Here is a 24,864-nt window from a genome sequence, read left to right as displayed (position 1 = left end):
GGTTGTTGGAGCAGCTGTGGTGGTTGTTGGAGCAGCTGTGGTAGTTGTGGGAGCAGCTGTTGTAGTTGTTGGAGCAGCTGTGGTGGTTGTTGGAGCAGCTGTGGTTGTTGTTGGAGCAGCTGTGGTGGTTGTTGGAGCAGCTGTGGTGGTTGGAGCAGCTGTGGTGGTGGTTGGAGCAGCTGTTGTAGTGGTTGGAGCAGCTGTGGTAGTTGTTGGAGCAGCTGTGGTAGTTGTTGGAGCAGCTGTGGTAGTTGTGGGAGCAGCTGTGGTGGTGGTTGGAGCAGCTGTGGTAGTTGTTGGTGCAGCTGTTGTGGTTGTTGGAGCAGCTGTGGTAGTTGTGGGAGCAGCTGTTGTAGTTGTTGGAGCAGCTGTGGTAGTTGTTGGAGCAGCTGTTGTGGTTGTTGGAGCAGCTGTGGTAGTGGTCGGAGCAGCTGTTGTAGTTGTTGGAGCAGCTGTTGTAGTTGTTGGAGCAGCTGTGGTAGTTGTTGGTGCAGCTGTTGTGGTTGTTGGAGCAGCTGTGGTAGTTGTGGGAGCAGCTGTTGTGGTTGTTGGAGCAGCTGTGGTGGTGGTTGGAGCAGCTGTGGTGGTGGTTGGAGCAGCTGTGGTGGTTGTTGGAGCAGCTGTGGTAGTTGTGGGAGCAGCTGTTGTGGTTGTTGGAGCAGCTGTGGTAGTTGTTGGAGCAGCTGTGGTAGTTGTTGGAGCAGCTGTGGTTGTTGGAGCAGCTGTGGTAGTTGTTGGAGCAGCTGTGGTAGTTGTGGGAGCAGCTGTTGTGGTTGTTGGAGCAGCTGTGGTAGTTGTTGGAGCAGCTGTGGTAGTTGTGGGAGCAGCTGTGGTGGTTGTTGGAGCAGCTGTGGTAGTTGTGGGAGCAGCTGTTGTAGTTGTTGGAGCAGCTGTGGTAGTTGTTGGAGCAGCTGTTGTGGTTGTTGGAGCAGCTGTGGTGGTTGTTGGAGCAGCTGTGGTGGTTGTTGGAGCAGCTGTGGTGGTTGTTGGAGCAGCTGTGGTAGTTGTGGGAGCAGCTGTTGTGGTTGGAGCAGCTGTGGTGGTGGTTGGAGCAGCTGTGGTGGTGGTTGGAGCAGCTGTGGTAGTTGTTGGAGCAGCTGTTGTAGTTGTTGGAGCAGCTGTGGTGGTTGTTGGAGCAGCTGTGGTGGTTGTTGGAGCAGCTGTGGTGGTTGTTGGAGCAGCTGTGGTGGTTGTTGGAGCAGCTGTGGTGGTGGTTGGAGCAGCTGTGGTGGTTGTTGGAGCAGCTGTGGTAGTTGTTGGAGCAGCTGTGGTGGTTGTTGGAGCAGCTGTGGTAGTTGTTGGAGCAGCTGTTGTGGTTGTTGGAGCAGCTGTGGTAGTTGTTGGTGCAGCTGTTGTGGTTGTTGGAGCAGCTGTGGTAGTTGTGGGAGCAGCTGTTGTGGTTGTTGGAGCAGCTGTGGTGGTTGTTGGAGCAGCTGTGGTAGTTGTGGGAGCAGCTGTGGTTGTTGGAGCAGCTGTGGTAGTTGTGGGTGCAGCTGTTGTGGTTGTTGGAGCAGCTGTGGTAGTTGTTGGAGCAGCTGTTGTGGTTGTTGGAGCAGCTGTGGTAGTTGTTGGAGCAGCTGTTGTGGTTGTTGGAGCAGCTGTGGTAGTTGTTGGAGCAGCTGTTGTGGTTGTTGGAGCAGCTGTGGTAGTTGTGGGAGCAGCTGTTGTGGTTGTTGGAGCAGCTGTGGTGGTTGTTGGAGCAGCTGTGGTAGTTGTTGGTGCAGCTGTTGTAGTTGGAGCAGCTGTGGTAGTTGTGGGTGCAGCTGTTGTGGTTGTTGGAGCAGCTGTGGTGGTTGTTGGAGCAGCTGTGGTAGTTGTTGGAGCAGCTGTGGTAGTTGTTGGAGCAGCTGTGGTTGTTGGAGCAGCTGTGGTAGTTGTTGGAGCAGCTGTGGTAGTTGTTGGAGCAGCTGTGGTGGTTGTTGGAGCAGCTGTGGTAGTTGTGGGAGCAGCTGTTGTGGTTGTTGGAGCAGCTGTGGTGGTTGTTGGAGCAGCTGTGGTGGTTGTTGGAGCAGCTGTGGTGGTGGTGGTTGGAGCAGCTGTGGTAGTTGTTGGAGCAGCTGTTGTGGTTGTTGGAGCAGCTGTGGTAGTTGTGGGAGCAGCTGTTGTGGTTGTTGGAGCAGCTGTGGTAGTTGTTGGAGCAGCTGTGGTAGTTGTGGGAGCAGCTGTGGTGGTTGTTGGAGCAGCTGTGGTAGTTGTGGGAGCAGCTGTGGTGGTTGTTGGAGCAGCTGTGGTGGTTGTTGGAGCAGCTGTGGTAGTTGTGGGAGCAGCTGTTGTGGTTGGAGCAGCTGTGGTAGTTGTTGGAGCAGCTGTTGTGGTTGTTGGAGCAGCTGTTGTAGTTGTTGGAGCAGCTGTTGTGGTTGTTGGAGCAGCTGTGGTAGTTGTTGGAGCAGCTGTGGTGGTTGTTGGAGCAGCTGTGGTAGTTGTGGGAGCAGCTGTTGTGGTTGTTGGAGCAGCTGTGGTAGTTGTGGGAGCAGCTGTTGTAGTTGGAGCAGCTGTGGTGGTTGTTGGAGCAGCTGTGGTAGTTGTTGGAGCAGCTGTGGTTGTTGGAGCAGCTGTGGTAGTTGTGGGAGCAGCTGTTGTGGTTGTTGGAGCAGCTGTGGTAGTTGTGGGAGCAGCTGTTGTAGTTGTTGGAGCAGCTGTGGTAGTTGTTGGAGCAGCTGTGGTTGTTGGAGCAGCTGTGGTAGTTGTTGGAGCAGCTGTGGTGGTTGTTGGAGCAGCTGTGGTAGTTGTTGGAGCAGCTGTTGTGGTTGTTGGAGCAGCTGTGGTAGTTGTGGGAGCAGCTGTTGTGGTTGTTGGAGCAGCTGTGGTGGTGGTTGGAGCAGCTGTGGTAGTTGTTGGAGCAGCTGTTGTAGTTGTTGGAGCAGCTGTGGTAGTTGTTGGAGCAGCTGTGGTAGTTGTGGGAGCAGCTGTTGTGGTTGTTGGAGCAGCTGTGGTAGTTGTGGGTGCAGCTGTTGTGGTTGTTGGAGCAGCTGTGGTAGTTGTGGGAGCAGCTGTGGTGGTTGGAGCAGCTGTGGTGGTTGTTGGAGCAGCTGTGGTAGTTGTTGGAGCAGCTGTGGTTGTTGGAGCAGCTGTGGTAGTTGTGGGAGCAGCTGTTGTGGTTGTTGGAGCAGCTGTGGTAGTTGTTGGAGCAGCTGTGGTGGTTGTTGGAGCAGCTGTGGTAGTTGTTGGTGCAGCTGTTGTGGTTGTTGGAGCAGCTGTGGTAGTTGTTGGAGCAGCTGTTGTGGTTGTTGGAGCAGCTGTGGTAGTTGTTGGAGCAGCTGTGGTAGTTGTTGGAGCAGCTGTGGTGGTTGTTGGAGCAGCTGTGGTAGTTGTGGGAGCAGCTGTGGTTGTTGGAGCAGCTGTGGTAGTTGTGGGTGCAGCTGTTGTGGTTGTTGGAGCAGCTGTGGTAGTTGTGGGAGCAGCTGTTGTAGTTGTTGGAGCAGCTGTGGTGGTTGTTGGAGCAGCTGTGGTTGTTGGAGCAGCTGTGGTGGTTGTTGGAGCAGCTGTGGTAGTTGTTGGAGCAGCTGTTGTGGTTGTTGGAGCAGCTGTGGTAGTTGTTGGAGCAGCTGTTGTGGTTGTTGGAGCAGCTGTGGTAGTTGTTGGAGCAGCTGTGGTGGTGGTTGGAGCAGCTGTGGTGGTGGTTGGAGCAGCTGTGGTAGTTGTTGGAGCAGCTGTTGTGGTTGTTGGAGCAGCTGTGGTAGTTGTGGGAGCAGCTGTTGTGGTTGTTGGAGCAGCTGTGGTAGTTGTTGGAGCAGCTGTTGTGGTTGTTGGAGCAGCTGTGGTGGTTGTTGGAGCAGCTGTGGTAGTTGTGGGAGCAGCTGTTGTGGTTGTTGGAGCAGCTGTGGTGGTGGTTGGAGCAGCTGTGGTAGTTGTTGGTGCAGCTGTGGTTGTTGGAGCAGCTGTGGTAGTTGTGGGTGCAGCTGTTGTGGTTGTTGGAGCAGCTGTGGTGGTTGTTGGAGCAGCTGTGGTGGTTGTTGGAGCAGCTGTGGTAGTTGTGGGAGCAGCTGTGGTGGTAGTTGGAGCAGCTGTGGTAGTTGGGAAAAGCACTAGTTGGTATTGGACCCATTTGGGGGAAATTGCTGAGCCCCAGTGGTTTTTGTTGGGGCCCTTTTGGGGGTGGGTTGAGCAGCTGTGGTATTTTGGGGAGCCTGGGTTTGGGTTGGAGCTGGGGTAGTTTTTTGCAGAAACTGGTGGGGTTTGTTGGAGCACTGGGGTTGTTGTTGGAGCAGCTGGGGTAGTTGTTGGAGCACTGTGGTTGTTGGGACACTGGGGTTTTGTTGGAGCTGCTGTGGTTTTTTGTTGGAGCAGCTGTGGGGGTTGTTGGGAAGCAGTTTGGGGTTGTAGTTGGAGCAGCTTGGTGGGGGTTGGAAACATGTTGTTGTTGAGAAACGGGTGGTATTTGGGAAGCAGCTGGGGTGGGGGTTGGGGAGCAGCAGTGGTTGGGTTTTTTGGAGAAAGCTAGGGGTTTGTTGTTGAAAACCCTTTTGGGGGAATTGTTGGAGCAAGCTGGTGTGGTTGTTGGAGCTGCTTTTTTTGTTGTTGGAGCAGCTGTGGTGCTATTTGGGACCCGTTTGTATAGTTGTTGGAGGCACTTTTGGCTGTTGTTTGGAGCAGCTTTTGGTATTTTTTTTTGCGGGCAGCTGTTTGGGGTTGTTGGAGCTGCTTTTGGTAGTTTTGGAGCAGCTGTGGGGGGCTGTTGGGGGCACTGTGGTGTAGTTGGAGCAGCTGTGGAAGTTTGGGAAAGGCAGTTTGTGGGGGTTTTTTTGGAGCACCGGTACCTTTGGGAAAGCACTGTGGGGGCCTTTTGGGAAAGCAGCTGTGGTGGTAGTTGGACAGCTGTGTAGTATTTGGGACATTTGGGTTTTGGTATTGGAGCAGCCGGGGTAGTTTTTGGGAAAGCACGGGGTTTTTGTTTTAAAAATTGTTTTTTTTGGGAGCAGTTTGGGGTTTGTTTTTTTGGAGCAGCTGTGGTTTTTGGGGAGAAGCTGGGGTTAGTTTATTCGCAGCGTTGGGGTTTTTTTGGGGGCACTGGGTTGTTTTTGGGGGCATGTGAAATTTGTTGGACCCACTGTGGTATGTTGGGAGCAGCTGTGTAGTTTTTTGCAGCAGCTGTTGGGGTTGTTGGAGCAGCTGTGGTGGTAGTTGGGCGGGCTGGGGTTAGTAGTTGGGCAGCTGTGGGGGTTTATTTGGAGCACCCGTGGTATTTTTTTGGAAAGCAGCTGGGGGCTGTTGGAGCAGCTGGGGGTAGTTGGAAAACTGTGGATATTTGGGAAACAGCGGGTGTGGTATTTTGGAGCACCCGGGGTAGTTTTGGAGCAGCTGTGGGGCTTTTTGGAGCGCTTTGGGGGTTGTTTGGGGAGCAGCTGTGGTAGTGTTTGGAGCAGCTGGGGTGGTATTTTGGGGGCACCGTGGTGGGTTTTGGAGCACTGTGGTGGTAGTTGAGCAGCTGGGGGTAGTTGTCTAAACCAGGGTTTGTTTTTGTTGACGATTTTGGAAATTTTTGGGGAGCACTGGGTTGTTGGAGAACTGGGGTAGTTTTGCAGCAGTTTTTTTGGGGGGTTTTTGGGGGCCGGGTGGTTGTTGTTGGAGCCGGCTGTGGTTTTTGGGGTTGAGCAGCTGTGGTTTTTTTTTGGGGGCAGCTTGGGGGTATTGGGGCAGCTGGGGTGGTGGTTGGAGAAAGGGGTTTTGTTTTTTGGAACCCAGCTGGGTGGGGGGTTTGAGCAGCATGGTTGTTTTTGCAGCAGCTGTTGTATTTTTTGGAAAAGCTTTTTGGGGTTTTTGGGAGCACTGGGGTAAAAGTTGGTGCAGCTGTGGAAGTTGTTGGACAGCTGTTTTATTGTTAGTACTGTTGTGGTTGTTGGAGCAGCTGAAAGGGGTATTTGGGAAAAGCAGGGGTTTGGTGTTGGGGGGCAGCAGTGGTATTTGGGAGCACCCTGTGGGGGAAAGTTGGAGCAGATTGGTATTGTTGAGCGCTGTGGTTGTTGGAGAACTGTGGGTGTTTTTTGCAGCGTTTGGTTTTGGTTTTTTGGACAGCTGGGTTTTTTGTTGGGAGCATTTTGGGGTTTTTTTGGAGCAGCTGTGGGGGTTATTTTGGGAGCAGCGGTTGGGGGTTCGAGCCTGGTTGTTTTTGGGAGCACCCTGGGGTGGGGGGTTTGGAGCAGCAGTTTTTTGGTTTGCAGCAGCTTTTTAGTTTTTGGGTTTAGCGTTGTGGTTTTTGGGAGCACTGTGGTTTTGTTGGTCCCGCTGGGGTAGTTTTTTGGACAGCTTTGTAGTTGTTGGAGTACGTTTGGGTTTTTAAAAAGGGCTGTAGGGGTAGTTGGCAGCAGGTGGGGGTTGGTAGCAGCAGTGGTTGTTGTTGGAAAACCCTGTGGGGGGTATTTGGGAAAGGCACTGGGGTGGTTTTTTAAAAGCAGCTTTAGTGGGGGTTTGGAACAGCTTTGGGGGTAGTTTGAGCACCCATTGGTGGGGGTTTGGGAGCAGCAGGGGGTTTTTGTTTTTTTGAGCAGCTGTGGGGGTATTGGAGCAGCTGGGGTTTAGTTTTTGGGGGAAAGCTGGGTTGGTATTTGGGAGCGCCTGGTAGTTTGGGGGCATTTTTGGGGGGTATTGGAGCAGCTGTGGTATTTTGTCGAGCACGGTGGTTTTTGGTTGGAGCAGCTGTGGGGGTATTTTGGGCACTGTGGTAGTTTTGGAGCACTGGGGTTTTTTTTGGGAAAACAGCTTGGTAGTTGTTGCACAGCTGGGTGGTTTTTTGGGCACTTTTTGGTTGTTTGTTTGGCAGCGTGGGTAGTTTTGGAGCAAGCTGGGTTTTGTTTTTTGGAGCAGCTGTGGTTTTTGGAAAGGCTGCTGGGGTTTGTTTGTTGGACCCAGCTGTGGGGGTTTGGGGGGGAGCACTTGGTGGTAGTTGGGGCAGCGGGTGGTGGGGTTGGAGCAGCAGGGGTTTGTTTTTTGGAGCAGCTTGGTGGTATTTTGGAGCAGCTTTTGGGGGGGGTTTTTGGAGCAGCAGGGGTTTGTTTTTGGGAGCAGCAGTGGTTGTTTTTTGGAGAAACCCTGGGGAAAGGATTTGGGAAAGCAGTTTGGGGGTAGTTTTTGGGAGCAGCAGTTTTTTGTTTTTTGGAGCAGCGGGGGTTTTTGTTGGAAACCTGGGGTTATTTTTGGGGAGCACGGGTGGGGTTTTTTGGAGCTCTGTGGTTGTTGTTGGAGCAGCGTGGTGCTATTGGGAACCCACGGGAAAATAGTTGTAGCACTGGGGCTGTTTTTGGGGAGCAGCGGTGGTATTGTTGCGCAGCTGTTGGGTATTTGGAGCTGCTGTGGTGTTGTTGGAGCACTTGGGGGCTTTTTGGGGAAAGCGGGGTTTTTGTATTGGGGGCACTGTGGTAGTATTGGGGAGCACTGGGTGGTTTTGGGAGCACCCCCGGGGTATTTTTGGACAGCGGTGGGGGCCCCCTTTTTGGAGCAGTTTGGTGGGTATTTTGGAGCAATTGGGGTATATTTGGGAGCAGCTGTGGTGTATTTGGGGAGCGGGCCCCTTTGGTAGTTTTGGGGAAGCAGTTTGGGGTTTTGTCTGAGCACATTTTTGTTTTTTTACAAAATTGTGGTAGTTTTGGGACGCTTGGTTTTTTGGGAGAAGTTTTGGGGTAGTTTTTGGGCAGCAGTTTTTTGGGGTTTTTGTTGGAGCACTGTGGTTGTTGTTAGAGCAGCTGTGTATTTTGGGGGCCCGCACTTGGTTTTTTGGGTTTGAGCAGCTGTGGTATTTTTTGGGGAAAGCAGCTGTTGGGGTTTTTTGGGAGCAGCTGTGGGGGTATTTTGGAAAGCAGCTGGGGGGAAGAAATTTTGAGCACCTTTTGGGGGTAGTTGGGCAGCCGTTAGTTTTTTAGCACTGTGGTGGTAGGGAGCAGCTGTGGTAGTATTTTTGGAGCCCGTGGGGTAGTTGGAGCAGCCGGGGTATTTGGTGGGACCCTTGTGGGGCGTTGGGGGCATTTTTTGGGGGGAGTTGGAGCATTTGGGTATTTTTTTGGGACAGCTGGGGGTTGGTATTTGGGGAAACACCGTGGTATTTTGGGGGGCCCACTTGGGGGTATTTTGGGGAGCAGCGGGTGGTGTTGTTTGAGCAGCAAGGGTTTTGTTTTTGGAGCAGATTGTGGTAGTTTTGGGAGAAGCAGTGGTTTTGGGGAGAACTGTGTAGTTTTTTAAAAGCAGCGGTGTGGTTGTTAGCACTTTGGTTTTTTTTTTTGGACAGCTGTGGTTGTTTTTTGGGAGCACTGGGTTGTTGTTGGACCAGCGTGGTGGTATTTGGAGCAGCGGGGGGGTGGGGGGTTTGGAGCTTTGGTTTGTTTTTTGGGGGCACTGGGGTTGGGTTGGAGCAGCAGGTGGTTGGGGTTTCCCCCAAGCATTTTTTTATTTGTTGGGGGCCCCCCTGTTTTGGGGTTTGGGCGGGCTGTGGTGGTATTGGTGACCCTGTGGTAGTTTTTGGAGCACTTTTTAGTTTTGGAGAAAGCGTTGGGGTTTTTTGGAGCACGGGTATGTATTTGGAGCACATTTGGGGGTGGTTGAGAAGCAGTGTTGTTTTTTGGAAGCATTTGGGGTGGTATTTGGAAGCGCTTTTGGTGGTTGTTTGGAGCACTGAAAGGGGTTTGGTTGGGGGCAGCGGGTGGGGAAAGTTTGAGCAGCAGGGGTTTGGGGGGTTGGGAACAGCAGGGGTTGTTTTGGGAAAGGCAGGGGTTTTTTTATTTGGGGGCCCGTGGTAGTTTGTTGGAGCACCCTGTGGGGGAATTTTGAGAAAGCTGGGGGGTATTTTTCTTAGCAGCAAATGGTTGTTTTTGAGCAGATGGGGGAGTTTTGGAGCCACCTGGTTTTTGGAAATGTGGTAGTTTGAAGCACCGTGGGTTTGTTTTTAAGCAGCTGGGGTTTTTTTGTTAGAAACTGGGGTTGGGTTTTTGGGAGCACCCGTGGTTGTTTTTGGGAAAAGCAGCTTTGGGGGTAGTTGGAGCAGCGTGGTGGTGGTTGGGAGCGGTTTGTTGTTGAGCAACTGTGTGGGGGGTTTGGGGGGAGCCCCGCAGGGGTTTTGTTTTTGCACACTTTTTAAGTTTTTTGGGGATACTTTTTGGGGGTTGTTGGCAGTTTTTGGGGTATTTGGTGCAGCTTGGAATTTGTTGGACCCACGGGTTTGTGTTGTTGAGGTACTTTTGGGGGTTTTTTGGGGGCACGGGTAGTGGTAGTTGGAGAAACAGGGGTGGGGTTTGGAGCGGGAAAGTGGTTGTTTTTGGGAGCACTGTGGTGGAGTGGGAGCACTGTTGTGTTTTTGGGGGCAGCTGTATGGGGGTTGGTAGCAGGTGTTGGTATTTGAGCAGCAGTGGGGTTTTGGGAGCAGCAGTGGTTGTTTTTTGGGAGCAGCTGTGGGGGTTTTTTGGGACAGCTGGGGGTAGTTGTTGGAGCATTTTGGGTTGGTATTTTGGAGCAGTTTGGGGTAGTTGGTCTGAGCAGTTTTTTTTTGGGTTTTTGAGCAGTTTTGGGGGTGGTTTTTGGGGAAGAAACAGTGGGGTGGTTATGACAGGGGTTTTTGTTGGAGCACTGTGGGGGTATTTGGAGCAGCTGGGGGGTTTCGAGCGCTGTATTGGTTTGGGAAGCAAAAGTGGTTTTTTGTTGGAGCAGCTGTGGTGGTATTTTGGGGCCGCAGTGGTTGGGGGTTTGGGACCCAGAAAAGGGGGGTTGTTTTTTGAGACATGTGGTGGTATTTGGGAGCAGCTGGGAGTTATTTTGGTGGACTGGGGGGGTTGGACAGTTTGGGGTATTTTCTGACAAAATTGGTTGTTTTTTGGGGGGCAGCTGGGGTAGTTTTTTGGAGCAGCGGGGGTAGTTTTTGCAGCCCTGGTGTGGTTTTTGGGAGCTGCTTTTGGTTGTTTGTTGGGATCAGCTTGGGGGGTGGGTTGGAGCAGCTGGGGTAGTTTTTGGAGGCAGCTTTTGGTTGTTGGTGGGGGCACTTTTGGTATTTTTGGCAGCAGCTTTTGGTTGTTGGAGCGGGGCGTGGTTTTTTGGGGAAACCTTTTGGGGTTTGGGTTTGGTAGCGGGCTGTAAGGGTTTTTTTAAACAGCTTTTTTTTGGGGTGTTTGGAGCAGCAGTGGTTGTTGTTGGAGCAGCTTTTTTGGTTATTTTTGGAGCAGCTGTGGGGGTTGGTTTTTGAGCAGTGGTTTTTGGGTTGGAGCGGGCTGTGGGGTATTGGAAAAGCTGGGTAGTTTTGGGGGGCAGCTGTGGGGGAAAAGTTGGAAAGCAGCGGTAAATTATTTTTTGCGGGGGCACTGTTTTGGTTGTTGGAGCTGCTGGTTGTTTTTTGGGAGCACGGGTTGGTATTGGACACTGTAGGGTTGGTTTGAGCAGTGGTTGTTTTTTGGAGCACTGTGGTGGGGTTGGGGGCAGGGGTGGTTTTTTTTTGGGAGCAGCGCGGTTTGTTGTTGGAGCACCCTTGTGGTGGTTTTTGGGGCGGGCTGTGTTTTTTTGGGAGCAGCTTTTGGTGGGAATTTTGGAGCACTGTGATGTTGTTGGAGCAGCTGTGGTAGTTGTTGCAGCAGCTGGTGTGGTTGTTGGAGCTGCTGTGGTTGTTGTTGGAGCAGCTGTGGTGGTAGTTGGAGCAGCTGTGGTAGTTGTTGGAGCAGCTGTGGTTGTTGTTGGAGCAGCTGTGATAGTTGTTGCAGCAGCTGTTGTGGTTGTTGGAGCTGCTGTGGTTGTTGTTGGAGCAGCTGTGGTGGTTGTTGGAGCAGCTGTGGTGGTAGTTGGAGCAGCTGTGGTGGTGGTTTGAGCAGTGGTTGTTGTTGGAGCAGCTGTGGTGGTGGTTGGAGCAGCGGTGGTTGTTGTTGGAGCAGCGGCGGTAGTTGTTGGAGCAGCTGTTGTAGTTGTTGGAGTAGCTGTTGTGGTTGTTGGAGCAGCAGTGGTGGTGGTTGGAGCAGCAGTGGTTGTTGTTGGAGCAGCTGTGGTGGTAGTTGGAGCAGCTGTGGTGGTTGTTGGAGCAGCTGTGGTGGTGGTTGGAGCAGCAGTGGTTGTTGTTGGAGCAGCTGTGGTGGTAGTTGGAGCAGCAGTGGTGGTGGTTGCAGCAGCAGTGGTTGTTGTCGGAGCAGCTGTGGTGGTAGTTGGAGCAGCTGTGGTGGTTGTTGGAGCAGCTGTGGTGGTGGTTGGAGCAGCAGTGGTTGTTGTTGGAGCAGCTGTGGTGGTAGTTGGAGCAGCAGTGGTGGTGGTTGCAGCAGCAGTGGTTGTTGTCGGAGCAGCTGTGGTGGTAGTTGGAGCAGCTGTGGTAGTTGTCCGAGCAGCCGTGGTAGTTGTTGGAGCAGCTGTGGTGGTAGTTGGAGCAGCAGTGGTTGTTGTTGGAGCAGCTGTGGTAGTTGTTGGAGCAGCTGTGGTTGTTGGAGCAGCTGTGGTAGTTGTTGCAGCAGCTGGTGTGGTTGTTGGAGCTGCTGTGGCTGTTGTTGGAGCAGCTGTGGTGGTAGTTGGAGCAGCTGTGGTTGTTGTTGGAGCAGCTGTGGTTGTTGTTGGAGCAGCTGTGGTTGTTGTTGGAGCAGCTGTGGTAGTTGTTGCAGCAGCTGTTGTGGTTGTTGGAGCTGCTGTGGTTGTTGTTGGAACAGCTGTGGTGGTTGTTGGAGCAGCTGTGGTGGTAGTTGGAGCAGCTGTGGTGGTGGTTGGAGCAGCAGTGGTTGTTGTTGGAGCAGCTGTGGTGGTAGTTGGAGCAGCAGTGGTTGTTGTTGGAGCAGCGGCAGTTGTTGTTGTAGCAGCTGTTGTGGTAGTTGGTGCAGCTTTGGTAGTTGTTGGAGCAGCTGTTGTAGTTGTTGGAGTAGCATCTGTGGTTGTTGGAGCAGCTGTGGTGGTGGTTGGAGCAGCAGTGGTTGTTGTTGGAGCAGCTGTGGTGGTAGTTGGAGCAGCAGTGGTGGTGGTTGGAGCAGCAGTGGTTGTTGTTGGAGCAGCTGTGGTGGTAGTTGGAGCAGCTGTGGTGGTTGTTGGAGCAGCTGTGGTTGTTGTTGGAGCAGCTGTGGTGGTAGTTGGAGCAGCTGTGGTGGTTGTTGGAGCAGCTGTGGTAGTTGTCTGAGCAGCAGTGGTTGTTGTTGGAGAACCTGTGGTAGTTGTTGGAGCAGCTGGTGTGGTTGTTGGAGCAGCTGTGGTTGTTGTTGGAGCTGCTGTAGTTGTTGTTGGAGCTGCTGTGGTTGTTGTTGGAGCTGCTGTGGTTGTGGTTGGAGCAGCTGTGGTAGTAGTTGGAGCAGCTGTGGTGGTGGTGGTTGGAGTCGCTGTGGTGGTCGATGGAGTGGCTGTGGTGGTGGTTAAAGCAGCTGTGGTTGTTGTTGGAGCAACAGTGGTTGTTGTTGGAGCAACAGTGGTTGTTGTTGGAGCAGCGTTGCTCATCATCTCGACTTTGGTTATACATAGATTTGAATGTATAATTATTATATGTATTATTAGTATAAATTAAATGTATATATATTCATAGTGTGATAATCATCGCCACATCATAGTTTCAGTTGTGTACAACTTACCAGTTATAAGAAGTAGTATCCAGAAAATCTTCATTGTTGTTCCTTATTTTGATTTCTGTGTTAAAGAAAATTAGAAAAATTATTTCCCGAATCCATATGACCCATATGTAGAGTATGAATTTATTTAACTTCTGCCTTGTGTATTTGTTTATCATCCTTTCAACTAAATGTCATCCAAAGATATTTTGCTAACAAAAAACAAAACAAATTTGTGTCTGTTGTTATCTAATCAAAAAAAAAAAATAGATTGGCATTACTTAGAAACATCACAGTTTTATTGTACTTATAACAAAGAACTCACCATAGGCTGACATAAATGAAAAAGATTATATTAATTCACTTATTCGACTTAAACTGTTCATCAAGCATCATAGACAGTCAGAGCCCCAAAGATTATTTCCATTTTTCTTAAAACACTTCTAATATATATATATATATATATATATATATATAGACAGAGCGAGAGATACAGATATACATATATATAGATAGAATTTTTTTTTTATCAGTTGAAATACATCACCTACAAGTCCTGTGTAATAAGTTTTCTTCACTCCTGTAACAGAAGTTATGATGCTTCTTGATCCTATCAGTTTGCTGGGTAATTGGTACTATTCACTGTTGAAGCACAGCCTTTATATGCATCAAGAGCAGGTACTGTGACGTCAGGTGCATGTTAAGGTGAAAAATAGTCCGCAATTAAGTAAATAGTGCTTTATCTCAGGTGTGGCTACCAGCTGAACATTTTTGTCTGATCTGCTCAAGACTGGTTGACCAGCATTTCTTTGGCTTTTGGATATAAGAACGTGACTTAAGTTCATGTTTTCTTTCAGTTTAGTCAGGCAAGTCTACAATTTAATACAAAAAAAGGTGAAATATATAGATTAAGTGTTAGTGTACTTTCAAACACAGATTTGCAATAACAAAAAAATATTTTTTTATTTTATTTTTGTTAGTTTATCAGTTTCATGCAGCTTACAATATTAAGATATCTTATGATGAAGAAAAACTTCATAACATATGTAATTTATTAAATATAGCAAAAGAAAAATTTGTCTCTGTGTGACTCTTTGATATTTGGCCTTACAGGAAATATGTATTTATAAATAAGCAGAAATAATGACTTTGATGCTTGAATAGCATCATAGTCTTAAATAAGACTTTATTATAAAAAGACCAGGTGAACCTTAAATCTTACAAACCTTCACATGGGCTACTTTTTAATGTTTTGTTATAATGTTTTGTTAATTGAGGATAAACCGATCACAGTCGATGTTCAAAAATCCTTTAAAATAAAATATGCATTAAGCTCACTTGTATCAGGGCTAGAATTCTCTCAATTTCAATCTCATTTTCTCTTTGGAAAATATTGTTAGACTTTTCTCATTAAGTGCATGTATTATTTTTTTTTTATAACTTAATACTTTTTAGAGGAATACATCTTTTGTATTTTTTCAACTGTAAGAGCAAAGGAAAACTCACTGATATGTTCTCTTTCTAATAGATTTTCTTTCTACTCATCTAATATTGAACAAACTTTAAGTGCAATATAAGTGGAATATTAGATGAGTATCCATTCGTTGACAATGTTTTCTTATGTAAAGGAGAGCTCCTGAAATATTTGTTAGTATGATTCAATGAAAAGGGAAGAATTATGAAGTCACACCCTTGGAGTGACACCTGCAGTATGCAGACTGTTTCCTGCTTGCAAGCAATGTCCACCCTTTAATTACTGGATTAGTTTGACGTCAAAGACAATAAAGCTGCATGTTTGAAATAATTAGTTTCTTGTATGTGTTTGTCCGTCTGCACATAAATGCACCCTTAAAGCTCTAACAGCTGGTTAAACACTTTTTTACATATTTACATTACATATATATATATATATATATATATATATATATATTTAACCACTGATTTGATTTAACTATTAAGTCTATCCATGATATTTTATCAAATAAAAGTATTTTGACATTAAAAAAGTTGAGTAAGTCTTGGTGCAGGTACCTCTTTGTCAAACTATTATCTGTATCTGAGAGACTTCTTCTGTTGTTCTTCTTCTGTCAGTAGTGCCTTTCCTTAATTGATAAACAAGTCAACAAAGCTACAGCCAATTTTGATAACAATTACAATTAAAACTAGACTGCCTATGTTATCAGAGCTGAATTCCATGTGGACCAAACTCTTGGAATAAAAAAAAAATTGTAGAAAATTATAAACTTGGATAGCAAATAACAAAAAGACACAAATATATTTATACTTATTTTTATAACACATGATTCACTGATTCTCAACTTGATTACTGGACCTAGAAACTCACACATTATAAATGGATAAAAACAGTCCAATCTTAAAGAAATCTTACTTGGATAAACTTTGAATGTTTTAATAAGTTTCACTTATATTTAATTTTCTTTTCCATCCCTTCATCCCATTTTGTCAGCCGAACTTTGTGTTCATGAATGATGAACTTTTAAAATTATAGCTGTGTCTGCTGAAAGTACTAAGTCATTGCCCTTTTGCCTGCGGCACAAAGGGCAATGACTTAGAGAAGTACAAGAAGTACAAGAACAATAAAGTGTTAATCAAGCCTTTAATGAATAGCAGTAACTCTATTCTTAGGAAAGGCTGTTCAAAATATTTTCTATTAGCCTTCTTATAATTTCTCAGATATGACGACAGCCTTGGACTAACGACATAATAGCCGTATAAAGAATAGTTAGGTGTGTCTTCTTTTAAAGTGTTTATCCTGTCTTACATAAATGACAGTAAATCTAGATGTCATTCTGACAGTCTTGGAAAATCTACAGTATAGCTCTGATGATTATATCCTGAAAACAAAATAATGTACTGCATTGACATTAAGCTTGACTTCAAGCAAGTTGGATTTTTTATCTCTCCAGTCTGTCCTTTAAATGCAAAATGTATTTTGTAGGGAAAAAATAAAACTTTGCAACACTGGGTAACCTTGAGAAATATAAATTTTTCTGTTTCTGTAATTCTGGTAAAACTTAACACAATCAATGTCACAGCTGAGGCCCTTTATGTCTATGCATTTAGCAGACGCTTTTATCCAAAGCAACTTACAAAGTAGACACACCTTGATGTCTGTGTGTGTTGGTTCGTGAAACACTGAGTTAGGCTCTTATTGATACCTTACACATCTATTTAAGAAGTAATTTGACAATATAAATGTGTTATTAAATAAATATAAGTATAAAACCCTCATACTAAGGAGAGAAAATAATAAGTTGATTTTACATACAATGTAAATCTTTATATATCTGCATATTTATTTTAACACAATTAGTAGCATATTCGGTTTGGCTTGCAGCAATTTTTAAAATCATTTATAATTTTTCTTTGACATACAGTAGTAGCCATGCAAAATTTCCCCACTTTCCTTGATGGTCTCTGACAAGTCCTTGGGTAGTCCCCTGCAATTCCTTTTTAAACATCAATATTTGTACTAAAATATTTTTTCTGTCATGATTTTCGGACATTAAGATCTAAAGAGAGGCATCATCTCCTGGTCAGACCCTGTAATTCATTGAAAGGGTGGAGTCAGAGTAAAAAAATATGCAAGAAGGGGTCACTCCAGTGCCTGGAAGTGAGAGGGGATTTCACTGGGAGTTGGAGGGAAGTGGGCTGCCATTCAGCTGGCCTTTGATTGGGAAGGGCCATTTTGAATGGCTGTTACTGTAATAGTTGGTATCAAAAATGTCACGTCTGGCGCAGAGAATGTCGACCAGGTAAGAATTTAAGTTTATCCAGATACCTGCAATTTGGTCGAGTTTCCAACTTGTTGCTAGATTTTTTTTTAAGTTAGCATGACCCTGACCAACACCCTAGAGAGGTATTTGTCAATCCCATGAGAAACCATTTCTAAAGGCTTAAAACACTGTTGTACATAAAATAAACACATTTTGATTTAGTTACTTATAATAAACTGATTGTGAATTATCTTTTATCATATTATACCTCATAGTGATAAAAAATTTATTTTTATATTTGCATATCTTACTGTTCTGTTTCCAGTTTAATAATTCATTTTTTAGTCCACATTTGGTTGATGTATTGAACAATATATGGTCAAATTTGTCCAAGATACTTGCTATAAGTCTGTTTCCTGGCTATTAAAGACATCAGCAGTAACAGAAAAAAAATGTTTCTCCTGTCTTGATTTTGCATTAAAAAAAGAAAACAGTTTGTTTTTCCATCTTTGCGGTTTGTTAAACTGTTTGTTTCTATGTTTTCCTCTGCAACCTGCTGCTTGACAATAGTTCTAACTTAGTTGTAAAACAGAGCCAGTCACAGTTATGACACAAAAAAACAAAAACAACAATCTAGTCTATGCTAATTCCAAGTCAGTCAATCTAAAACTTGTTACTCAAATATATGCTGGGACTTCCTAATACTGTTCTGACTATTATAAAAATAGGCAAATCACAAACACATTAGATTCATGTAGTTTAATCAGCCAAATTAATTAAGGAAATGTTCTATCTTGAAGCTTATTTATAACACTAAAGGTACCAGATGCATAAATGATAATTGTTAAACAGGCATTAGACTTTCTGACTATTATTGGAATTACACTATCTTTGTTAGAAATACAGATTTAATGGTTTTATCGTAATTTTCTAACATTAGTCTCATGTTTTTGTAAGATATATGCAGTCTTGCTATTAGTATGTTCAATTCCCATGAAACAAAAAGCCAACCATCATAGAGAACTACATTTTATAAATTCAAGTGGCATGTATTTAGCGCTTTAACAAATCCAAGCACCAAAAAGTGCTTTGCATTCAGGCATTCACACACAAATGGTGGCAAGCTACATTGTAGCTAAAATAACCGTGGAGCAAACAGATATTTGTGAGGCTCCATACAGGCGCCACCCAGCAGGCAATGTGGGTGAAATGCCTTATCCAAGGACAAAACAGCAACCAACTGGTTACAGAACACCCCTTAACTTCTGAGGCATGGGTTGCCCTTACCTCAAAAGGTATTGTTTATTTAAAACTATTGGGCTATCTGGTGGTACTGGGGGAGCCATCCTTGCTTTGAAGTATATATTCAGGCCACAGAAACCGCTTTAAAGCATTCAAAAAATGTAAGTGATGGATTCATAAACATACTAAGAATATTGGTGAAGCTATACGCTAAGTGATTTTATATATGGAAATGTATGTGTGCTAATTGTCTGAGAGATAGACTTATAGATAATGCTGCTAAATATGGTGTTATATTTGGATGATCTTCACCATAAGAGAGGCTAGGCATTTAGGTTGACGTAAAGATTTTCTATTTTCTGGTTTTTGTGGAGCCTCACTGTACTAAAATGCACATTTAATTTCATTTTCTGATTCAAACAAACCTTATACTTAGATCCTCTGTTTTTTCAAACTAATACAAGAATTGGAAAATATTGGAACCTATTTTTCTCTGACAAAAATTTTGTTTAGTGTACACCTATAATAACCAACCAGTAGTATCTAAAAATACTTGTTTGTTATTGAAAGAAGACAAACTTGAAATGCTTCTTGTGACAAAACAGGAAGGCTTTCAGAGGTCACTCAAAGTTAATTATTACCCATATTATTCTCTGGCGTAAAAAAACAATCTAGTGATGGAAGTCTAATTAAAGAGTGGACACTCCTTGCATAGGAAAAGAATTACAGCAATTCACTGGTGTTGCACCACAATAGCGTAAGCTCAGAAAATGTCAGGTTCTATTCTTTAAAACACTGTCATAAAATTAGATACTATTTGTGGATGAGGCCCTTTTATTTCTAAATGGATAAACAAAAAATAAATCTTTGAGTGACAGAACATATCTTTGAGTTTTTAAATGCGGAAGATTTAATCATGTAAAACGTATTTACGTATTTTAAAATGACAGCATATGACCAGAAATTCAGAAGATCTTCCAAATTATGCTTAAGATGACTATCAAGTTCCTCAAGGGTTGAACGGAAATTTCCCGTTGTGACACGGGCAGCAGAAACACTTTTTTCCCCCTACGATATATGAATGTTCTTAATTAATAGATACGAATCAGATAGAATAAAATCACAATTAACATTGAAAAGTGTTACTTAAGCAGTGAACATAAATGTCAGTGACCTTAATGTCAGAGGTTGTTTTTTTTGCGTCAGATATTTTACATTCCAGGAGAGTTATGCACTGTCCTTCTGTGTATGCATCATCCTCCCAAGCAAAGGAAACAGATTAAACATTCAATAATATAACTTTTATAAAGCTGGCATAAGAATATATAGCCGGATTTCAATTAACGGACTTGTTTCACCATATTTTTTATACTACACCTCAAGAAAAACACTTTATGTCGGTTGTCTCTATAGTCAACATATTGCTTATTTAATTTTCAATTAACAATTTAGACAGAATATAATGAAATGAAATCATCTTTCCTGGATAATTACGTTTTTTCACAGCTGTAATGGATCCACCTTGATTTGATATGTAACCAATTAATTTAATAATTAATCTTTGTAAAAGCACATGTGGAGGACAGATGGTGATAAAAGGAGCAGCTGACCTTTTTTTGAAGTACAATGGTACACATGTGAAAACTTGGACAAAGGCCATAAGCTGGTTTGACACCATCTTTTCTACGTAAGCTTATTCTAAACTTAGCAACATCGACTGCATAAGCAGTGCAAAATAGCTGCTGCACCAACAGGTAAGCTTTTTGTCTGCTTATAATTTAGGTCATCTCTCTCAAGAGCCAAAAATGTACTCTTTGATGTTAGATTTAATTAATAATTTAGACAAAATGTAAAATCTAAATATTAACTGTTTGGGGGAAAAAAAAGCTAAAAACACTCTCAAGCACTTAAGCATAACTTTCACAAACCATTATGAAAATGACAGAAAAAAAAAAAAACATGTCATGGATAGTCACATTTGAAATAAAACCAAACTCAATCTCTTTGTCTGAAATATTACCTTCTTTTCAATAAATGTTCATAAATACTATTTACTTTCAATCCATATTTTGTTACAATTTCAGTAAACCTCAAAATCTTTAAAAACTATTTTAAATTATGTAGTTTTGATCAACAGATCAACTAAAACTATACGTATCACAAGCAAATATATATTTTTAAATGTATTATTGTGATTTATTTACAATTAAGGAACTACCAATATTTGCTAACCCTTATTTATTTATATAGCGCCAATTCACAACACGTCATCTCACTTTACAGTTCACCAGATCATACAGTCAGATTGATTAAAAGTTTTCTATCAAAGGAAAACAAGTTGGATTGTGTCAACTCATTGACTTGAAGGCAATCCCTCACACTGAGCATGCTTGGAGTGACAGTGGAGAGGAAAAACTCCCTTTTAACAGGAAGAAACCTCCACCAGAACCAGGCTCAGTGTGCGCGGCCATCTGCCGAGGCCGACTGGGGTTCAAGGAGACAGAAGCAAAAATACAGAAAGAAGCAGAGCATCAAGGACCATAACTAAATCAAATCAGGAAGAAAACAAATTGAAACTTATTATTTTTTGCATTCCAACAGGAATAGAAATATTGTACAACAAGCTAAGCTTGGAAGAAACAAAGTAAAGACAAGAAATGGTAACATAATGGTGACTGAGCTTCCACTGGGCCTTTCTGTTCCACTGTGTAACATTGAGCCCCCATGAACCCAATTGCTTTGTCCTCACTTTTTTTCCCCCATGTTTAGTGGAAATATGGTGGGTTAGAGGGTGTAAGTGTTCATTGAGGAATTTCTGTGGGTTATTTGTGCTCCGTTAAGGCACACTCTTTGCTTAGCTTGCAGTCAGTTGCAGCTTTCTAGCATCATGCCGCAGCTGTGATGCCTTTTTTTATTTGTTTCTGTTTGTTTCACTTTTCCAATTGTGCTGGGCTTAGTTGAACATAGGTTTGGTGCAAACGTCCTGCACGTCAGCATACTGCTGTGCCTGTGGGGCATATCCAGATCACACTGGCTGTGAGGAGACTGAGAAGATTAATAACCTACATCTAATCTGTAGCACTTCTGAAGAGTACAATTTATTTACAGCTTACAGTCGGAGCATCACAGAAGAAGTGATATGGGCTTGAAAATCTTTGTTGCCCTTAAAAAGTTTGGGCAAACTATCTGTTTATGACACCCTTGTGCATGGGATCTGATGTTCATGAGCCTTCCTGGGTATATTCTACTTTATGGTGATGAAACTTTATTGGCTTCACCCTTTTCAGCTCCATATTCTTTCTCGTCCTTGCATTCCCCCTTTGCTGTGCATCAGTTCATGACGATCCTGTTTTTCCGTGCCTCATAGCATTTTTAACCTGAATTTGAAATAAATAAAACATATATAGAGTTAGGACATTAGAAATAATTCACCTGAATTGTTTGTTTCACAACGAGTGAAATAATACAATTTTGAAGCACAAAAAATATTATGTGCATTTAAAATGTTGAAAAGCTAAATACCACAATATCAGCAGAATGGATGCAAACTCTGTTTTGTCCTTCAATACATGAACATCCTACTGTTTGTATTTCATCTGATGTAGAAACTAAAACACAGGTTTAAACTTTTTCCTTGCCTCAGCCATGACCAGTAGTCAAACAGGCAGAAAAATGGTGGAGCAAAAGCCTTAGCTCCATGACTATATAAGAGCCTGTGGCCATAAAGCAATACGTTCTTCCAGGTCACATGACCTGGACAACGATGGTACATCTTCTCCCAACTTACTGTACAGTAGCAGCCTTTCAAAATGGCCCTGCCCAGTCAAACGGCAGCCAAGATAGCCAGAGGGATATTACCGTTGCCCTGTCAGAGCTTGGACAGTTGATGTTCCCACTGAGCATTCTGCTGGAGATTTTGTCCTGTTAAAAGGGAGTTTTTCCTCTCCACTGTAGCTACAAGCATGCTTAGTGTGAAGGATTGTTTCATGTCAATGAGTCAATGCAATCAGCTGTTTTTCAAGACATTGAATTGAATAGTTGAATTTAAACAAATCTTTCTGTATGATCTGGTTTAATAGTCTCTGTAAAGTGTCTTGAGATGACATATGTTGTGAATTGGCGCTTTATAAATAAAATTAATTGAATTGAATTGGCAGGGGATAATTATTGGTTTGCTAAAAGAGACAGTAAAAAACATATTTTCGTTTTTAGAAATAAAAAAAAAACAACACACCAGCCACAATATACAGAAATGAAAAGTTGAATGATTGTTGGTATAAATTTGCATAGTGGTTTGTTTTACAGTGAGGCATTATAGCGATGCCCTAAAGGCAAAAACAATCATCCTTTTTTTGAGAACATGTTCTGATGAGGAGAAGATGACTTATGCTTTTTTTTCCAGTTTGTTTATAACAAAAGGAAGGCAAGTCCCTCTGATTCACTCCTATGATTTTAGAACAGATTTTAATGACACAAGACTTTTTATCTTTCAATGTTGGACAGTTATACCAACAGATAAATAAAGACAAAGGCGATTCTTGATCAAAGCCTAAAAAAACCTACCAAGATAATTGAAGGGACTGAAAAAGACTATGTTTTCTTAGAAGGTACATTCTTTGTTTAGCTTGTTTCCCAACAGCTACAGTTTTAACCTTAAACTTAAGATGGTTGTCACACATTTTGCCAAGAAACTCATACTCAATACGAGGCATCCAACACCACACCTTGACTAAGAATAATGCTCTTGGTGGCTGGATCCTTTTCACATCTAAAATCAAAAAATATTTAATTTTTGTAGAAAATATAAAGAAGAGGAGATAAAAACACAACCCTGAGGTGAAGATGTTGATACAGAGGCATGATCTGATGGGCGGTTGTTAACAAGGACTCTCTGTTCCCTCATAGACAAAAAATCTAAAATCCACAAGACTAGCTGGTGGGGTCAACTGAATTCATTTAGAATCTGTCATCCCAAGTGCTTACAAAGAAAGCCTAAAATATAAAGCTTAGCACCCTCAACACCTTTCCCAGCTTGGTAAACAAATTGCAACTGATTGATTTTCCCTTCCATATACTCAAGAATTGAAATTAAATAAATTAAAAAATAAATTAAAAAAATAAATAAATAAATAAATTTCCTGTAAAAATGTGGTTAAACTGACCACAATAGCACCAGAAGAAAAGAAGCCTAAAAAAATAGGTGGATGGATTGATGATTGGATGGATGGCAAATATCCTCACAGGTTTGTACAGTAGAATTAATATACTACCAAATAATATGTTTGGAGCTTAAATTGAAATGTTGTTCTTCAATTTAAATAATACCAACTTGCCTTTAATGTATTAATTAAAGACCAGTCTGAAAATTGGTTATATTTTAAAATCAAAAAATAAGATTGACACAAAAGTTAGATAAAGATTTTTTTTATCAATTAGATTTAAAATAAATCCAAGGCATCAAATTACAAGTAGAAAAAATTATGCATTTGTTTCAAAAACAGTGTTTTCAACCTTTAGAGAAGGTTTCTCATGGGACGACAAATACCTTTGTAGGGTGTTAGACAAGGTCATGAAACCTGGCCCAAAAGAATGCAAGCAAAAAGTTCAAATTTACAGGTATCTAGACAAACCTCATTTCTTACCTTGATGACAGACTCCATAATTCATGTGAAGGTGTGGATACCAGCTACAGTTTTATTAAAACAACAAAAACAGTAAATTTAGAAAAGGTTTAACGGACTGAGGAGAAAGTTCTAAAAAAGCCTTTATTGGTACATTGCTAATGTGATAACTATGACCCGCCAATGACAAGAGAAACCTTAGATAAAAACAGTACACTAACAAATGCATTTACACTTTTTAATATAAAGAGGACACAGAAAAAGATGGTAAAAAACTGCTATAAATCCAAAAAAACACAGATTTACTGATAACCAGAGAGAAAGACGTCAGCCATCTCTTGTCATAGGCAGGTCATATTGAATTGAAACTTTCTGACAGGTAGTCACCGACTGAGTAGGAAGGTGAACAGCACACCCTGGAGGGGGAAACTAGACAACCTAGACAAACTGGAGCTGCAGGGGAACCGAAAATGGAGGCAAGCAGCAACGTGCTTGGGTCATAGAAGTTATTCCAGGAGAGGCGGGTTCAGACCTGTGAATGCAGCAGTGGCAGCTGCTGCTTTTTAAAACAAGAGAGGCTAAATTATCTTAATTAAATGCAAACCTGGCATATTGCATTAACAAATGTTGAAACACATAAAACACATTACTACAACAGGTGAAAATAGCGGCTGTGAAGTTTGCCAATCTGTATTTCAACAATAATTTTATGAAATTTACAGGGGAGGTTTAGCATCCCTTGTATTACTGACAAATCCCTTCTAGAATGCAGAAAGACAAGCTGTGAGAACAAAAATAAAGTAAAAATAGTACAAATAGTAAGATAGATCTAATTTCTTAAGACAAAATGTTGTCTAGACTGGTACCGGTATTATTGGACCATCAGGCAAAGAAGAGATGTCTGCAGCTCCTTGTATCCCCAACAGGTAGTTGGATAGAGGAGATTATTTTAAGCCATTCAGTAAGTAGAACATTTAAAAGAGTTCTGAGGCACTCAGGAGGAATGTTAACAAAAGGTCTTTATTTGTATATTGCTAATGTAAGAAAAACATGCCATCGAATTTTTGCAGGTAAATGTTCATATTGCCAGGACCTGTGTGTGGACGCACCGTATTCACCATTATTCCTTTGAATATCAAGTTATGTCTTATGATTTAAATAAGAATGTCATGTTTGGTTTAACGTGTCTAACCCACATGCAGAACACTCGGAGGCAGAAGAAAAGTTCAAAGGTTTATTAATTGATGAATGTACAAGTTTTATGATCAGGTCCAAGTGGGGAACTCGTCTGGTCACGAGAGGGTTCTGAAAAGGTACACAGATTTATCAGATCCAGGAAGGGACTGGACTGGTCACGAGTGGGTTCACTGCAGAGGAGGACAGAGGAGTTAGTGGAGGTCCAGGTATTTTGCAGGATTAGAGAGAGTGCAGGTCTGTACCTGTTCTGGAGTGGAGCAGAGCTGCAGAGGGGGGGAACCTTGAGGGTCCAGAGGCTGTCGGCAGGCTGAGGGCTAAGGTGGAGGCAGAGCTTATTGAGTGCAGGCAGATCACTGATTTGAGTTTCCTTCAAGTAATCTTCTGAGAGCGGGCAGGCAGATCTTTCACAAGAACTGTTCTCCAGAGTTCCTCTGAGAACGGATAGGCAGATCACCGGCAGAGAAACTCTCCAGGGTTTCAGGTTTCAGGCAGGTTCTATCTAGGAAGTAGAGAGGAGAAAACAGGTCAGGTTCGGTTCTCAAGGAATCAGAGTTACAGACAGGCTGGGTAGCTCAGGCTTGCTAACCGTTACTGGCAAACACTCTG

At 43.4% G+C, this 24,864-nt stretch overlaps 2 protein-coding genes across 2 annotated transcripts; both read right to left on the bottom strand.

The window, feature by feature from the left end:
* Positions 1–1,241: 1,241 nt before the first annotated feature.
* On the bottom strand, positions 1,242–4,835 carry LOC119777400 (gamma-gliadin-like; the record flags this gene model as incomplete). The annotated part of the gene is made up of 3 exons (XM_038276267.1): positions 4,758–4,835; positions 1,665–1,724; positions 1,242–1,409 (listed from the first exon to the last, which is right to left on the bottom strand). Coding segments are annotated over exons 1-3 (306 nt in total), but the record flags the coding sequence as incomplete, so codon positions are not given.
* A 135-nt stretch (positions 4,836–4,970) lies between these two features.
* Positions 4,971–23,100, bottom strand: LOC119777399 (extensin-like). The gene is made up of 4 exons (XM_038276266.1): positions 23,083–23,100; positions 12,025–12,260; positions 7,857–8,046; positions 4,971–5,912 (listed from the first exon to the last, which is right to left on the bottom strand). The coding sequence occupies exons 1-4, from the start codon at positions 23,098–23,100 to the stop codon at positions 4,971–4,973; spliced, it is 1,386 nt and encodes a 461-aa protein (XP_038132194.1).
* Between the last annotated feature and the right edge of the window lie 1,764 nt (positions 23,101–24,864).

This window comes from Cyprinodon tularosa, unplaced genomic scaffold, assembly GCF_016077235.1.
Source record: "Cyprinodon tularosa strain WSP-4 unplaced genomic scaffold, ASM1607723v1 ctg1234, whole genome shotgun sequence".
NCBI lineage: Eukaryota > Metazoa > Chordata > Actinopteri > Cyprinodontiformes > Cyprinodontidae > Cyprinodon > Cyprinodon tularosa.
Note: the sequence above shows the minus strand (reverse complement) of the source record. Positions and strands in the feature narration are given on the sequence as shown.

Bases quoted from the DNA above. Each gene is read 5' to 3' on its own strand.
- LOC119777399 (XM_038276266.1), bottom strand. The intron at 8,047-12,024 runs GCTCCAACAACC...AATACCCCCAAG, and splicing joins CTCAGACAACTACCACAGCT to TGGGCCCCCCAAAATACCAC. The intron at 5,913-7,856 runs GTGCTAAAAAAC...TTTCCCCCACAG, and splicing joins AGCTGCTCCCTACCACCACA to GGTGCTCCCAAATACCACTG.